The sequence below is a fragment of the Crinia signifera genome, chromosome 1 (assembly GCF_055691185.1).
Source record: "Crinia signifera chromosome 1, ASM5569118v1, whole genome shotgun sequence".
NCBI classification, from domain to species: domain Eukaryota; kingdom Metazoa; phylum Chordata; class Amphibia; order Anura; family Myobatrachidae; genus Crinia; species Crinia signifera.
The window spans coordinates 372,633,970-372,650,667 of NC_139217.1; the positions used below are offsets into that span (position 1 = coordinate 372,633,970).

The 16,698-nt window shown below is 44.3% G+C and overlaps 1 protein-coding gene across 1 annotated transcript in view; it reads left to right on the forward strand.

Annotated features, from left to right (window-relative positions):
- The window catches only part of LOC146010509 (piwi-like protein 1), a 187,223-nt gene that overhangs the window by 156,590 nt on the left and 13,935 nt on the right, over window positions 1-16,698 (forward strand). Inside the window, exons 15-19 of the mRNA XM_083151290.1 lie at window positions 609-809; window positions 3,077-3,180; window positions 4,287-4,357; window positions 14,285-14,438; window positions 15,723-15,848. Of these exons, the coding sequence (XP_083007416.1) occupies window positions 609-809; window positions 3,077-3,180; window positions 4,287-4,357; window positions 14,285-14,438; window positions 15,723-15,848 (656 nt within the window). The remainder of the gene's footprint in view (window positions 1-608; window positions 810-3,076; window positions 3,181-4,286; window positions 4,358-14,284; window positions 14,439-15,722; window positions 15,849-16,698) is intronic.

Consider the following 16,698-nt stretch of genomic DNA (forward strand, 5'->3'; position numbering starts at 1 on the left):
CACAGTTTCCTGGCGCGTACTAGTCGCATCACATTGTAACTGCTACACCTTTCAGACAGAAAACAAAATTACCGGGTGAATCAGTTCTACCTAGTCATTTCATGAATAACATGGGTCTTTTTTCTGTGTGAAAGGGTACATCCGGGTCGTAAATCCCGTGTCTCCGACCCTGGAATTGACCAGGGTCGAGGACATGGGATTTATGACCCGTGTTGACCCTTTCACACAGAAGAAATACCTGTGTTATTCAGCAAATTACAAGGTAGAAATTTTCAACACGGTAATTTGTCCTTCTGTGTGAAGGGGGGTCAGGCTGCTCCCGGCAAAATGACCCGGTATTTGAAATGCGTTGTATTTTCCGGGATTTTCAGACTTTTCTGTCTGAAAGGGGTATGATACACGGTTTTGGCAAAAAAAAAGTTGCTTGTCATTAGCAGAGTTGCGCAGAACCAGGCTGCTTAATCACACCAGGCATTTCATTCTGCTTGAAATATTGAGGCTAGTTATACAAGGACATACAGTATCAGTACAAAGCATGGACAGTCATGGAACTAATTATGTACTTTTCAGTTATTCGATTTCATTTTATGTCTGTTTATTTTTCTCAGGTTGTTTGCATATTATCCAGTAATCGAAAAGATCGATACGATGCGATAAAGAAATATTTGTGTGTCGATTGCCCCGTTCCAAGTCAGTGTGTTATTGCAAGGACTTTAAGCAAACCGCAAACTCTACTTTCTGTTGCTACAAAAATTGCTTTACAAATGAATTGTAAAATGGGCGGAGAACTGTGGAGCTTGGAAATTCCAGTAAGTATGTTTCTATGACATAGGGGGTATTCAATCCCAGGACACAACTGTCGGTATGTCCTGACAGTAGTGATCCTGGCCCGTTTTCGGCCCACTTGCCTGTTTATTGGCAGGCGGGATTCAATGTCCGATCAGCGAAAGGGGGCCTGTCTGCGAACACAGCCGTGTATTGTCATGATCTTGGCAATCCACGCCCGTTCTCTGCAAAACAGACCCGACAGATTTTAGAGTCGGGTCCGTTCTAATGAGGAAATTTCCCCAGTCGGATATAGCGGCGGGGATTGAATCCCCCCCCCCCCCCCAAAAAAAAGCAGTGTTTAGCCAACACATAGGAGCAGCTATATGATTACATTTTCTGCTGCATACTGTTGGTTTCAAATTGCTGAAGGCTTTTGCTTCTGAGGCTCTTTAAATCTGATTGTATATAGTTATAAGAAATCTGTTCAGTAAATAAAATTAATGCTGCTTAACTAAAAGCACAGGGCCGATTTGGTCCTATTTTGTCTGATTCCGACGGATTGGGCCAAGAAATCGCCTCAAATCGTCTGTATTTGTCGCATGACATTGTGGTCGCACCGGCAGGACATCAGATGTCTTGCAATCAGACCCATCAGTGGCACATAGCGGGTGCTTTTTAGCACCCGCAATGTATCTGATGCGATCCGTTTGGTGTGTGCCAGCAGTGAAGCAATCAGCGATCTCTCAGCCAATTCGCAATATCTCACTCAATAAAGCTCCCCGGGAAATATTACAGGCAATAAATTGCATGTAATAAATTGCATGCAAACTGGTCTGACTTGTCCTTAGGACAAATAGGCCCAGTATGTGCCTTTACTTTCTAGATTAGAGTACTTCAGATATAGGTATTGTTGATATACTTAATAGGCACTATCTTTTCCCGCAAGATTGAGTTCACTGTATATTTTTCATGTAGTTCCTTAAACTACAACAATATTAGTAAAAACATACTCTGATAAAATTGTCGTTTTTTGGAAAGCTTAGACAATTCACTAGTTAATCAGTATATACAGATATCTTGCACATGCCGAGTGCATTGAAACAATAGTCAAATGAATAATAGTCTCTGTATCACAATTGGGTTTTAATGGCTGTCCATGATAATAGCAAATTGGCACCTTTACGTAAACTTTCCAGCTGCCATAGTGGTGGTATAATCGTCTTCCCCACTCTTTACCTTTTCCTCTCTCATGAGTATCTGCTACAATTGAGTTAAATTAGATGTCAGTCTCTGGGGTATATGCAGTGATTTTTGAGAACTGTGACAGCAAGCAGTGCTGACTGCTCGCTGTCACAGCTCGCATGGTCAGTATTCAGCTAACTCCCTGCACACGCTGATTCCCTGTCACTAGGTTTTTGTAGCGACAGGGAAACGGTGTGTGCGGCCGCTAAAACAGCAAGGCTCGCAGCTAAATGCAGCGGGCTCCCTGCATTAGCCATGAGCCTCGCTGTTTAGCGAGTATCCCCCTGGAACTTAGAATAGAGTGAGTGGCCAGCGCAGGGGTTAAACAGTGAGGGTCGCTTGTTTTCGGTGATCACTGTTTAACCCCCTCACTGGCCGCATTGAATACGGGCTTATGTGTACTTGTCGATAGTACATAACAGGGGGTATCTCCCGACGCCTACCAGCATTTAACCTTCTTCATGGATATGAGTGTTATTCCTAGAGCAGCCCTACCTTTATTACCATTTGGATCTTATGTTTGTTACATGCTGTTTAGGAGACACACTTTCCATGGTGATGCGACCATTGCTTGTGTCTGTATACGGTCATGTGCATCTGTTCTTGTTACATTTAAACTTATTTTTTTCTTTATAACTAAATACCTGCATACTGTGTTTATTTAACCTCACGCAAGTCGAGCGCAGTTCCAGTTTTTCTATAGTTTAACTCTGTAAACAGGACTGTACTTATTTTCTTTGTGCTATATAGTTTACTAGTAGTACATAGTTGAAAGCCATACTACTTGGATTTAGGATGCATTATTTTGATCAAACCAGCTACACTTATGGCTTTCTAATACAAGATTTGCCCATCCTGTTGGATAACTATGTGTTTTTGTAAATATACCCATTGTGTAAGTGCCTACAGACCTGCATTATAATGCTTTTGTTTACAATGGGTCAATTTTGGGAGTCTACAGGAGCTTTTGGTCCAATTTCACAATAACTTCTGCGGCTTCTTCAGTCTTTCTGCAGTGTCATACTGTTTATGGCTAGCGTTAACTAGTGTTTGTCTTATTTTAAAGCTGAAGGAATTGATGATTGTTGGCATTGATTGTTATCATGACACTTTGGCTGGGAAAAGATCTATTGCTGGATTTGTTGCCAGCTTGAACCAAGGAATGACTCGGTAAGAAAAGCTGCATTTTGAATTATATATTTGCGTGAGGCAATATAACAGTATATACCCTGTTAAAAGTCAATAAAATGGTTAAACATGATATAAGTGTGAATGTAGCACGTCAGAATATTTAATAAAACATGACTTATTAGTTCTAAGCTGTTATAGCATTTTTCCACCTAATTCCACCTTTCATTAACATGATTGACCATTACATTTCAATTCTTGGTAGTACAGAATGGTCATGTTAAATGCATATGAGGTAGGAATCATTCCTTCTAAGTACATAGCTCTGCGATGATACTCAGCTGACAATTTTCACACACAATTTGATGAACCTTTGCCATGTTTTCTCCAGTTCTGCTCATTGCTGACTGCCGTGATCTCTCATAGTCAGTGACTATATCTCTTCCTCAGAAAAATGTTTTACCCACCTGTAAACAGCGGTTTCCCTCTTTGCATTATCCCCAAAAACAGCAATGGGCAGGCTATTCAGGAATTTCTATAAGTCTTTCCATCAAAACTTGCATTAGAAAAATGTTGGGCTGCTACATTGTAGCGCTTCAGATTCAGAGAGGGAAATTTACTAAGATGGGAGTTCTATTTATGCGATGTTGCCCATAACAACCAATCAGATTCTACTTGTATTTAGCACCTTCTAAAAGTTAAGATATAATCTGATTGGTTGCTCATAGCAACATCTCATCTGCAATAGAACTCCCATCTTAGTAAATACCCAAGAATCAGTCATCCATATGTATACAAGTGGCATATATCAAATTAATCAACACAGCATCCTACTCACAATACTTAGCATCTAATGTGCATTTTTTGGCAAAAAGGACACCCAGTGCTACAAGATTCTCACATGCCAAGAGTGGCTGTTTGATGTGATTGCAGAAAAGATGTATGAGGACACATCTGTATAAACTGAGTGTGGATTTTTCCACTCAAAAGCCCACTTTTTGTCTTGTGACAAAGAAGATTTTTTAATAATAATAATTTTGTTTGCTGTATTTTTGTGACGAAGTAATGTTATCTGTCAAAATGATTTTTTAGTGATGTACTGTTTATAGAATACCCTAGAGCTTCATTTACCAGTTTTTGTATTTTAGGTGGTTTTCTCGATGTGTTATGCAGGACCAAAAGCAAGAGATTGTTGATGCACTCAAAGTTTGTATGCAAGGTATCATTTCATTGTAATTTGTATATAAAATTAATTTTGACTTCAGTCTGTTAATTCTGGCAATAGTTTATATGCACAATTAAAATCACTCAAGTGTTTATTTCCAGAAGCCCAGCAGTCTCTGCCTGCTAGTAGTATTATATATAGAATTGTTTGGATGCTAGACACAGCATAACTTCATCAGACTGCAGATTTACATCTTAATAAAAGCTTATAGGACAGATTCTGAGCTGGAAGAAAATAAAAAAAAAAAAAAAAAGGTACAGAAACATTCATGTAGGGTAAATACTGATGCCTTTGCATGTAACTCATGCCGGCTTCTCATTTTTGCAATGTACAGTAGATTTGAGTTTGGAAACGCTCCTTTCAAATCTAAATCTTCCCACACAGTTAAATCTGCCCCACCTGCAGTGCGGCCTGATTCAGAACTGATCGTTAATCTGAGTTGATTTCAAGTTGATAGGCGTCACTTTTGCAGTCTCTGCAAATGTAAGTAGCTCTAACCCTTCCACTAATCTGCAATTCACAGGCTGATTGAGGCCAGTGCTGACGTCACAGACCCTTCTTTAAAAAGCTTGGGCACGCCTACGGGTTTTCTCTTTCATCCACAGGGGATGCTGGAGTTAAGTACGATGGGGTATAAATGATTGATGAGTGGAGGCGGGCACACCTCCCCTTATATGCCCTTCCCCTACACCAGTTTTTGAATTTTGCTCAGGAAAGGCGGGTATTCACTCTGGAGCCTCTGAGGTTTGGACCCCTTTCCCCAGCTGCAGGGACATCAGTCAATGCGTGTCTCACATCCCACCGTTCGCTGTTGAGGTGGTGCCCGGGTCAAAAGGCGGCTTTATAAAGGCATTGAATAGAAAGTACACTATTTTTCATCTTCAGCAGCACCCGCTAACTAAGACTGTCCCGCCAATGCCCCGGGTTTTAAATGTGGCTGTAACGGCACTGAAATTGGCAGCTTGCAGTCACAAAAAATAGTCCACTAAAATGCAGAGGGCCGGACAGGTTTGCAGATAGCCGACGGTGCATTGCATTCTGCCAAAAAGTGGCCGTTCATAGGCCCCATTTATTGTAGAGTGAGGGAATTGGACTGCCAGTGCCTGGAGGCACTGAGACACCGCACACAAGTAGTGCTGGGTAGAAGAATATGTTTCTCCTTCATCCACTAGGTGTCACTGGAGGAAGGGAGACTACAGGGAGCATGGGCACTTAAAATTTAAATGAGTGTGGCCAACTACTCCCCTTCTACTTCCCCTCCTAGGCAGTCTTAGAATGTGCACTCTGGGAGCTGGTCATGCACTGACTTGCTCTAGGGCATAATGTAATAGATAGAAAATGTACACAGAGGACAGACAGGCAGGGTCTTGCCGCTGCCTGTCTGCAACGTGGGAGCTGCTGGGGGGGACCCGGCCACATTTTTCAAGACCGATTTACCAGCTTCAGAACAAAAAGGCCTGCTCTTAACCGCGGCCATTTCGAAACTAGTAAATGTGGGGGTGGTTATCCCGGTGCCGGAGGAACAAAGGACAATGGGGTTTTACTCCAGTCTCTTCTTAGTTCCGAAGCCGGATGGCTCAGCTTGACCCATCCTCAACTTAAAGGACCTGTACCTGCAACCGGTCAAGTTCAGGATGGAGTCCCTGCAATCAGTGATCGCCAGATTGGAGGAGGGAGATTTCCTGGTATCTCGATATCAAGGATGTATACCTCCATATTCCCATACGGCCTCCCCATCAGGCGTTCCTACAGTTTGCGGTCCGCAGCCAGCATTGGCAGTTTCAGGCCCTACCATTCGGCCTCTCCTTTGCTCCCCGCGTCTTCACCAAGGTCATGGCGGTGATGATGGATATACTGCGGACGCAAGGGGTGATGACAATACCGTATTTCGATGACCTGCTGTTGAAGGCTCCTTCCAGGGAGGCCTTACTGACGAACATCGCTCTGACACAGACCACTCTTATCCAACACGGATGGATTCTGAATTTCCTGAAATCCCAGCTCCAGCCCTCACAAAGGCTACAGTTTCTGGGAATGATCTTGGATACGGCCCTACTATGAGTCTTCTTGCCGGACGACACTATACAGTCCCTTCAGACCTTAATCCGCCTGGAGCTTCTTACCCGGCAGGTGTCGGTGCATTTATGCACCAGGCTGATGGGGAAAATGGTTTCCGCCTTCGAGGCGATCCAATACGGTCGCTTCTGGTCGAGGCAGTTCCAACATTGCCTTCTGCGGCAATGGTCAGGCTCCCACCTGCACCACAGGGTGAGGTTGTCTGTGCGGGTGCGATACTCTCCTGTGGTGGCTGAACTCCAGCAACCTCAGGGAAGGGAGGAGATTCGGCATCTGGAATTGGGTACTGCTCACCACAGATGCCAGCCTTTGTGGTTAGGGAGCAGTCACCCTAGATTGCCAGTTCCTGGTTCTTCGGACCCTGCTGGAGGCTCTCCTGTCGATCATTGTGCTGGAGCTCAGAGCAGTATATTATGCTCTGCTGCAGGCTCATCATCTCCTTCAGGGTCAACCTATCAGGGTACAGTCCGACAACTCCACGGCCGTCGCCTATATCAACAAGCAGGGAGGCACGCACTGGCCATCTCGGCAATCTTCATACCCGTGGACAATTGGGAGGCCGACTTCCTAAGTCGGCAAGATGTACACCAGGGAGAATGGTGCCTCCATCCTCAGGTGTTCCAACGCCTGGTTTGCAGTGGGGTTGTCCTCAAGCGGACCTCATGGCGTCTCGCCACAATTGCTAGTTGCCCCTGTACTTCGCTCAGACAAAGGATCCAGAGGCGGTAGAAGTGGATTCTCTGGTGGCACCTTGGCCGTTCCACTTTGTTTACATCTTCCCTCCTTTCCCACTGTTACCTCGGGTGCTGCAGCTGATCCGGAGAGAGGTCACGGTCCTCCTGATAGCTCTGGATTGGCCATGCAGGTTATTTTACACCAGCCTCACGTCTCTGCTAATCGACGAATCATGGCCCCTTCCCCTTTAAGAGGATCAGCTCGGTCAAGGGCCTTCCGTCTTTTTGGACTTAGGTCATCTTCATTTGACGGCGTGGCTGCTGAAGGGTCCATCCTGAGGTGCGCAGGAATTCCAAGGGCTGTTATCCCTACCATGATGAAGGACAGAAAAGACGTTACCTCCAAGCATTATCACCGCATTATTCCACGACACTTTTCAAGAAGGCCAGACTTCTTCTTTTTCTGCAGGCCGGCTTAGCTGCAGGGTTACGTCTGTCTACCCTGAAGGTACAAGTGTCGGCCTTATCCATATTTTTTCAAAAGAAGTTGACTCTTTTGCCTGAGGTACATACATTCTTTCATGGAGTATTGCGGCTGCGGTGCCGGCCTTCCAAGAAATCTCTCCTGAGGACAGTACTCTAGACGTGGTTCGAGCTCTGAGGATTTATGTGTCTAGAACAGCATCTCTAAGGAAGTCCGATGCCTTATTTGTCACTTATGATCCGGTAAGGCTGGGCTGGCCAGCCTCCAAACAGACATTGTCTCAATGGATCCGCCTTACTATCCATCAGGCCTATGTCACAAATGCTCAATGCCCTCCTGTCTCCATCCCACCCATGTTGGGAGCTCTGGAACATCCCCACTGTTACTCCAGTGACAACTAGTGGATGAAGGAGAAAACGTGGATTTTGTACTTACCGTAAATCCTTTTCTCTGAGTCCACAGGTGTCACTGGACACCCACCGCGGCGCTGTTCCTTCTGTTGTTAAGGAATTTGTGCCTTCAAACTTTTTAAAGTTTATTTTGCCAGGTTAGGTTCTAGTTATGTTTATTGGAACTGCCTGTTATGTTATTTGTGTGGCATGTTTGGTTCAGTGTTGATCTCACTGTTCAGTTTCATTTTCAATCTTTTCTGGTTGATTGTTCGATATTGTGTGTTATACTAACTCTCTCTGGAAAGCGTGTTCTTTCTTCCAGCTCCATTTGGGCACATCCTTGTGACTGCCTAGGTGGAGGAGTAGAAGGGGAGGAGTTGGCCACACTCAATTATATTTAAAGTGCCCATGCTCCCTGTGGTCGCCCTTCTATCCCCACTGTTACTCCAGTGACACCTGTGGACTCGGAGAAAAGGATTTACGGTAAGTACAAAATCCCTGTTTTCTGTAAGCACTGCCAGGGCACGGAGGTGGCTGCTTCTTCTTGTCTGCCCTCTCCTTGTGATAGCCTCTGCTCTCTGCCTGTCCCATTGTATTTTTCTTAATTTTCTCTATGCACCACCATGGAGGGAAATGGCTCAAAGGCACCCCAGAAATATGTGCAAAGTGTGCAGGAAAATTCACTTAGGGGCAATCATCTAGTTCCATGTACTGTGATACTTGCTTGTGTTCCTGATAGTCAGTAATCTGTACAGGGCAAAGACTCCCCAGTCTGCTGAGCTTCAGGTCTCACTTAAAGAAATGGAAAATGTTAGGATGGCTTTACTGTCTGTTTTTGTACCATCCTGGGTCCAATCATTGACCAGATTAGTAGCTGGTTTATCTTGGGCTTTGATACAGTCTAAACCAGGACAGGCCAACCTGTGGCTCTCCAGGTGTTGTGAAACTACAAATCCCAGCATGCCTTGCCACAGTTTTAACACTCGCTTACAAAATCTGGAGAGCCACAGGTTGGCCAGGCCTGGTCTAAACCATAGCCTCCTCCTCATCTACAGTACCTAAAAAGAATTGGATACCTTTGGTGCTGCAGTCTGATGTGTCAGAGGATGAGGAACCTCCCCTTCTCAGGGAGGGGGAGTTTGCTCATACCACTGATGAGGATTTGGTCCTGGAGGAACCGGAATTGTTTTATCAGGGAATCGAAGCATACAATCTGACAGCTCTCAGGTCTTGCATATTGAGGAGGGGGAACAAGGTCCGTCTAGGCACTTTCATTTTCCCTGACTTAGAGGACTTTTATTGCAGGATCCTGACCAAAGGTTCCAAGTCTACTTATCCATTTCTTCTAAAGGGAGAAAGTTTTGTGAAACACCGCCTACAGTGGATTCCTCTGTATTCCGGCAGCAAAATGGTGCCACTTAATTGCGGGACGTTTCAGATACAAAATTGGACTATTCACTCAAATTTCTCTACACAGTGGTATGAGTGTACACAGATTGTGGAAGACCTTTAGGAAGGAAAAACAGTTGGGCTTAAATTGAATCTGCCGCATATCTGGGTGAAGCTTTAAAAGATATCTACAAAAGTAGGGGGTGTTAGCCACAGTGCTCATCAGCTGCTAGGAAGGTAGTCACCCTAAGGTGTTCTCCAGCACCCAAAATTTGTAAAGCTATAGATAGAAAGTGGGGTCAACCTTCACCAGCACCGGATAATAATGGAATAATTCTTCCCTTTTGTGTGTTTCATTCTCCAGAGAAGCAAAGATAAATGCGCTAGATCTCATTGTAATCTTTCAATCATTCAATTGTACATGCAGATGTATATGAGACGTATAATACACAGTTCAAGCTGAGCATGCAGATAACCAGTGATAGCCCGGGCACACACAGAGATCAGCGTTGCTGTGATCACACGACCTCAGAGCCATCTCTAGTCCTCGCATGCACTAACGCTTTTCGAACCCGGTCTGGGTCCTTTGAAAATAACAATAGCAACAATTCCTTAGACTTTGAATAATATTTCAGTCTATGAAATACTTAAACTTAGAACTATAGCCATGATTGCTTGGACTTAGATGATGTAACGATACTCTCTGAAATTTTGAAATAACTATAATATCTTGGACTTAGCTGAATCCTGATGGCTTGAAGAATGATGCAGGGGGAGGTGTCAAAAAGGAAGAGGTAGCACTTGGTCGTTCACTTGTGCAGATGGTACTAACACCGACAGGAGCAAAGATGTCATCAGCAGGTTTGCCAGGGTAGGACCTCAGAAAAGAAACTGTAGGGCTGATCAAAGTGACCAGCATAGACCCAGGGAAGTCTGCAAGCTCCAGGTAGTGCACAGATGAAGAGACACTTTGGACTGACAGCTTTCTGGTCAGAGAGGCCAGGCTATATACCCAGCACTCTCCTCCCATAGGCTGAGAGTCAGGAAGCACAGGAAGGAATGCAGACTGGACAATGGCATTTTTGCTGATATCCAAAATGGGAGGCCGACACCGACCAGAAACCAAACAACACAGCTCCTGCAGGTTGCTGCAACTGGACCCCTGCCAGACCACCAGCCTGCAGCATGATGCTAGACCCCCATCGAGCGGGTAAGAACGCACCTGCCGGCGGCTGCCTTGAGTAACCGTGATAGCTCTCCAGCTAGCTCATCCGCTTCTACAGGGCCACACTGTATAAGTCCAGACAATGCCACAGTAAATCACCAGGAAAGAACAGAGAGTTGGCCATCTTCATGTCAGGTGTAAAAAATAGGGAAGCAGATTATCTGAGTCGCCAGGACATGGGCCCAGGTAAATAGTCTCTGCACCCTCAAGTGTTTAGAATACTGACTCAGTGGGGCCTGTCTTAAGTAGTCCTTATGGCCTCCAAGACAAATCACAAGTTTCCGCCGTATTATACCCGGTCTCTGGATCTAGAAGCAATGGCGGTGGATGCTCTGATAGCTCTTCAAAGGGAATGGGATCATTCGTCAGACTGCATTTAGGTCTACAGTCATTAGGTCGACCCCACTAGGTCGACTGGCAGGAAGGTCGACCTGACTTAAGGTCGACATGGGCCAAGGTCGACATGACTTAAGGTCGAATTTGCATAAAGGTCGACATGAGGAAGGTCGACTGGTCATAAGGTCGACATGGGTTTTTCACTGTTTTTTGCTCCGAATGTCGACATGGACACAGTTGGCAATGAGAATCGGACCCTCGCATCGCTCGCTTCGCTCGCAATGCTTCGGGCACGGTGCCTCGCTGCGCTCGGCACACTATTTTATTCTCCCACCACGCCCTAGTGGATGGTAGGGCATGAAATACCGCCTGTCGGCACATGTCGGCTCAAAAAACAGTGAAAAACCCATGTCGACCTTATGACCAGTCGACCTTCCTCATGTCGACCTTTATGCAAATTCGACCTTAAGTCATGTCGACCTTGGCCCATGTCGACCTTAAGTCAGGTCGACCTAATGACTGTAGACCTAAGTTCATTCTAATAGATGACCGCATCCCCTTCAAAGAATAAAATGCAAACAAGTGATAGTTCTCTTGGTAACCCCAGATTGGAGCCACACCTGGTGCGAGTGTTGAAGTTTCTCGCCTCTGGTGTTCAAGATGGCTCATCTTCTCCTTTTTTTTGCTGGACTCTGTCTTTGCTCTTTGAAGGTTTAGGTTCCGCATTGTGTTTAAAAAAAATAAATAAAAACAGCTGGCTCTGCTACTGGATCTGTAGACTTTTTTTCATGGGGTGCTCAGGCTGCACCCACTGTTTGTACCTTCCACTATTTAGATTTAGAACTATTTTTTACTTTCTTGCAATCTACTCTTTTTGAACCGTTACTGCCCATACACACTGGGCAACTTGGAGCTGAAAGCAGCTCTGTTTTGTCTTTTGAGTTGCTTTCAGCTCCAAAGCCACCCAGTGTGTATGGGGCAGCGTTGAGCACCGATGCGCGCTCCCGCATCATCACTGGCCCGGCCCCTTATCTTAGCATTGCCAGCAGATGAGCAACAGGGTGGACTGCTTTCCATAGCATCCTGCTTCATAAAATTCCAGTGTACTGTATCTAAGAAGCACATCTACAGTGTGCTTCATAAATGAGCTCGATGATGTTTGACCGTTTTGTCCTTTGCATTTTGTTCATTTCATATAGCACATTTTATATAGCTCTGGTCAGAATATCAACATGGACGTTAGGTCGAAATGTTCAAAATGTCAGCATTTTATATGTGAACACCACATTTTTCTGTTACTTGTATTGTTAGGCTTAAATCTACAAATAAAAGCCTAAATTTTACTGTTGACCTCAAGTTGCTTACGTTCAGAACATGGCAATGTTTTCTTGCTGTCATTCAAATTATCATATTTTTATTACACAACCCATATTAATACTGTAATCAAATCATGTGTGTATATATATATATATATATATATATATATATATAGTCTATGTATAGACCGCACTCACACTGAGTATAATACAACACGGGGTGCCAGACAAAGGGTGCACATAATAAACATGCAACCAATTATAGTCCAGGGTGTTTCCACAACTGTTCAAGTTTGTGGAATGTCGGGCACTCGCCTCATAAAGAATCCAGCACAATGTGTATAAAAGTCCAAAGTAAAGGAGTTTTATTTTCAATTGGTCAAGTCGATTTTTACTGTCATGCAGATAGGTTATGCCCCCATAACCTATCTGCATGACAGTAAAAATCGACTTGACCAATTGAAAATAAAACTCCTTTACTTTGGACTTTTATACACATTGTGCTGGATTCTTTATGAGGCGAGTGCCCGACATTCCACAAACTTGAACAGTTGTGGAAACACCCTGGACTATATATATATATATATATATATATATATATATATATACACACTCACACTAGTAGGCCCACTTGAAGCTAAAGCTTAGAAAGCTAGTCTGCTACCTTCTGTGTTTGTGCATATGTGGGAAAGAGATGTAGTTTCACTCTCTGCCAGCAGATGTCAGTGTTTTGGAGACTCACAGACACTAGACATATATATATATATATATTATAGTTGATTGATAGATTTTATATAAATATATATATATGATGCAGAGAGGCGGCAGTCAGGAGACTTGTCATAAAATGATTTATGGTGCAAACGGTGTCACATCAACGTTTCAGGGCTTGAAAACCCCTCCATCATGATGGTGGGGTTTTCAAGCCCCTAAATATATATATACCGTATATACTCGAGTATAAGCCGAGTTTTTCAGCCTTTGTTTTAGCTGAAAAAGTCCCCACTCGGCTTATACTCGAGTCAGTGGCGTCTGCCCTGCGTTCAGCCATACACTTGGCTGCCCGGCTCCACTTTGAACATAGGCGCAGCTACCGGCAACATGGCTGCCGGCCTCCTGCACTATACATGTCCTCAGTGCAGGAGGCCGGCGGCCATGTTGCCGTAGCCGCGCCTTTGTTCAAAGTGGAGCCGGGCAGCCAAGTGGACGGCAGGGCAGTGGCGGAGGCCGTGGAGCCAGTCAGCGGCGCACCCCAAACCCCCTGGAGTCGGACGCTGGAGGAGGTAAGCGGCGGCTTCTCCCTCCCCCTCCGTGTGCGGTGTCCCTTGCAGGGGGTGCCTGTAATCACTGTGGTGATATACCTGTGTGCCTGCCATCACTGTGGTGATATTCCTGTGTGCCTGTAATAAAACTTTATAGAACAAATAAGTGTTGGGTAATGCCCAGTGTGATATTGCTAATGACAGGTCTCAGTGGATGAGTGGAGGAATGTGCTTCTGGTGTATGTGGACGTGTCTGTGCTTGTTGTGCTGCTGCATCTGTCAGCTCCTGTGTACCACGTCTATGTGCACATTACAGTGTATTCTTGTCAAAATTGAATTTGGTGGTGTCCCAGGGGTGAACAGGGGGGAGCAGCCTGTGGTGTCCTGCTATAAGGCAGGGGGAAAAGCCTGTGATGTCCCAGGGGTGAGCAGGGGGGGATCAGCCTGTGATGTCCCAGGGGAGCAGCCTGTGATGTCCCAGGGGGAGCAGCCTGCGGTGTCCTGCTATTAGGCAGTGGGAGCAGCCTGTTGTGTCCTGGTATTATTATACAGGGAAATGTACCAGTAGCTGCTGCATGTCCCACCCTAGGCTTATACTCGGGTCAATAAGTTTTCCCAGTTTTTTGTGGTAAAATTAGGTGCCTCGACTTATACTCAAGTATATACGGTATATTATATATATAAAATACATTTTAACAATACATATTTTTCTCCGCAGTAGAGTAAGCCTTAAGGTTGTACAGACCTAACTTTTGTATTCTTTATAGCGGCTTTAAATGCCTGGTATGCTTGCAACAAAGCTCTTCCATCACGTATCATGATCTATCGAGATGGAGTTGGTGATGGTCAGCTCAAAGCAGTCGTCGACTATGAAATTGCCCAGTTGCTAAGTTGCATAAAAGCTGCAGGAAGTGACTACAGGTACATTCTAAAAATATGTAAAAATTTGAATAGAATTTTCTCTACTTGAGTTAAATATATGATTATATCCCCACCCCTGCTCCAGAACTTACCTGCCCAGGTCGAAGCATGGTGCTGTCCCCTGTACCCCTGGGCTGTGGGTACCGGGCTGATCTTGGTGTAAAAAAGATTAAACCATTGCGTTCAGCTGTGGAACTATGAGTCCCAGCAATCCTCCCCTGCATACTGGGACTTGGAGAACCACAAGACCCAGCATGCGGCCCATTACTGTCCATGCTGGGACTTGTAGTTCTACAGCTGTGGAACTATGAGTCCCAGCAAACCTCCCCTGCATACTGGGACTTGGAGAACCACAAGACCCAGCATGCGGCCCATTACTGGCCATGCTGGGACTTGTAGTTCCACAGCTGAACCAATAGCTAAATAATCACACACACGCAAGAAATGTAGAACTTTATTACACACACACCACATTCATGCTTACATTTCCATGGCGTGGATCAGGTCCTCTTCTGTCCGTAGTAGTCCAGTTACTTGGCAAAATAAAAAAGCGATCACCCGGCACCATAGCGTACTGAGAGAATCGCTGAATGTTCATATTCTGTGCTTCTCGCTCTTAGATGCAATGTGGCACAAGGTGGCTGTGCTGATTAATTTTATATGAAACATATATTGTGTGTTACTGTCTGTATATGGAGCAGTACAAATATTGTATTGGAAAAAAGCTGCTAAAGTGAGCTTAGGGAGGACAGAAACCTCCCGTGGGGCAGAAGGGCAAAATCGTATGCAGATTCAGAGACCCAGTGGGACACAGATATACAAGTGTTATATATAAATTATTAAGCACAGTTTACATGTGCAATGTAAGTAATGCTGTGTACACACGGTGAGATTTGACATTAGATTTTGACTATATAGTCAAATATCGCATGCAGATCACACAGGTTTTTTACCTTGCGATCCCGATGCGCGCTCCCGGGACAGCACAAATCGAAACCCAGATAGACAGGGCAGCAATGACAATATAGTGCAAATCTAATGTAGATAGCATGAATTGTATGTAAATAGTACAGAGTTAGCAAAGATTACATAGCACTTGAATCTTAAGTCGAATAGCAAAGGAATCTCACCGTGTGTACACACCATAAGACATATTTTTGTCAAAGAAAGATGTGGGACACAAGAAGATTTTGGTTGTGCTTACAACAGATAAATGAGGACACATCTGTATACTAGTCAGAATTGCAATCCTATGGAGCCTAATGTTATTTTATTTTTGCAAAGTCCCAAGCTTTCCTTTATTGTGGTGAAGAAACGGGTCAATGCAAGATTCTTTGCTCATTTCGGTGACAGACTCCAGAACCCGCCTCCTGGGACAATTATCGATGTAGAAGTCACCCGTCCTGAATGGTAGGTGCTTGTAACATTTCAGTAGCTTTGTTTTAAGGTGCCTTTGTTTGTTTTTTCCCATTATAATGTAAGTGTATTTCATATTTAACAATGATGGCTCCAGATACATTTAAGCAATGTTCATACGATTTCACCTACCTTTCCATTAGTTTTTACCTCTATTCAGTTGAATGGTATTTTAAAGGTAAGCACTAGTAAAACTGTTAAGGCCCATACAAATTGGGCAACTTTGAGCTGAAAGCAGCTTTGTTTACTCGTCTGAGCTGTTTTCAGCTCGAAAGCCACCCACTGTGTAAGGAGCAGCGGTGAGTGCTCCCGCATTATCGCTGGCCCAGCTGCTCATCTGCTGGTGTTACCAGCAGATGAACTGCGAAGTGGATGGCTTTCCATAGCATCCTGCTATGGAAAGTTGTCCACCCTGGGGGGAATCGCTAAAAAGGGGTGAAAAACGCTTAGTGTGTATGCACAGCGATTTTTCCTTTAATCGTTATCCATACGCACTGGGTGGTTTTGCCTTAAGTATGATAAAATTCTTATTGCCTTAGTATATACAACAAATAACCATGTAGGGAAGTGTTTAGATCAGTGATTTCCAACTTTTTATAACTCGCGGGATGCCGAAAAATATGTGCAGCTGCAAGCTCTATTTAATTGTGTCCCTGTCAATTATATCAGTCTGAGGTATTCTGCTGGTAAAAGGTTTGATCCAGATGTCAAAAGGCAGACACAAAGGGGGATAAATTCATGAAATTCATATTTACTAAGATAAATTCATTAAAAAACATCTTATTTTCATACTAAAATACGATATATTTTTTTGTCGTATTCGTATTTTTGGCATTTACTATGC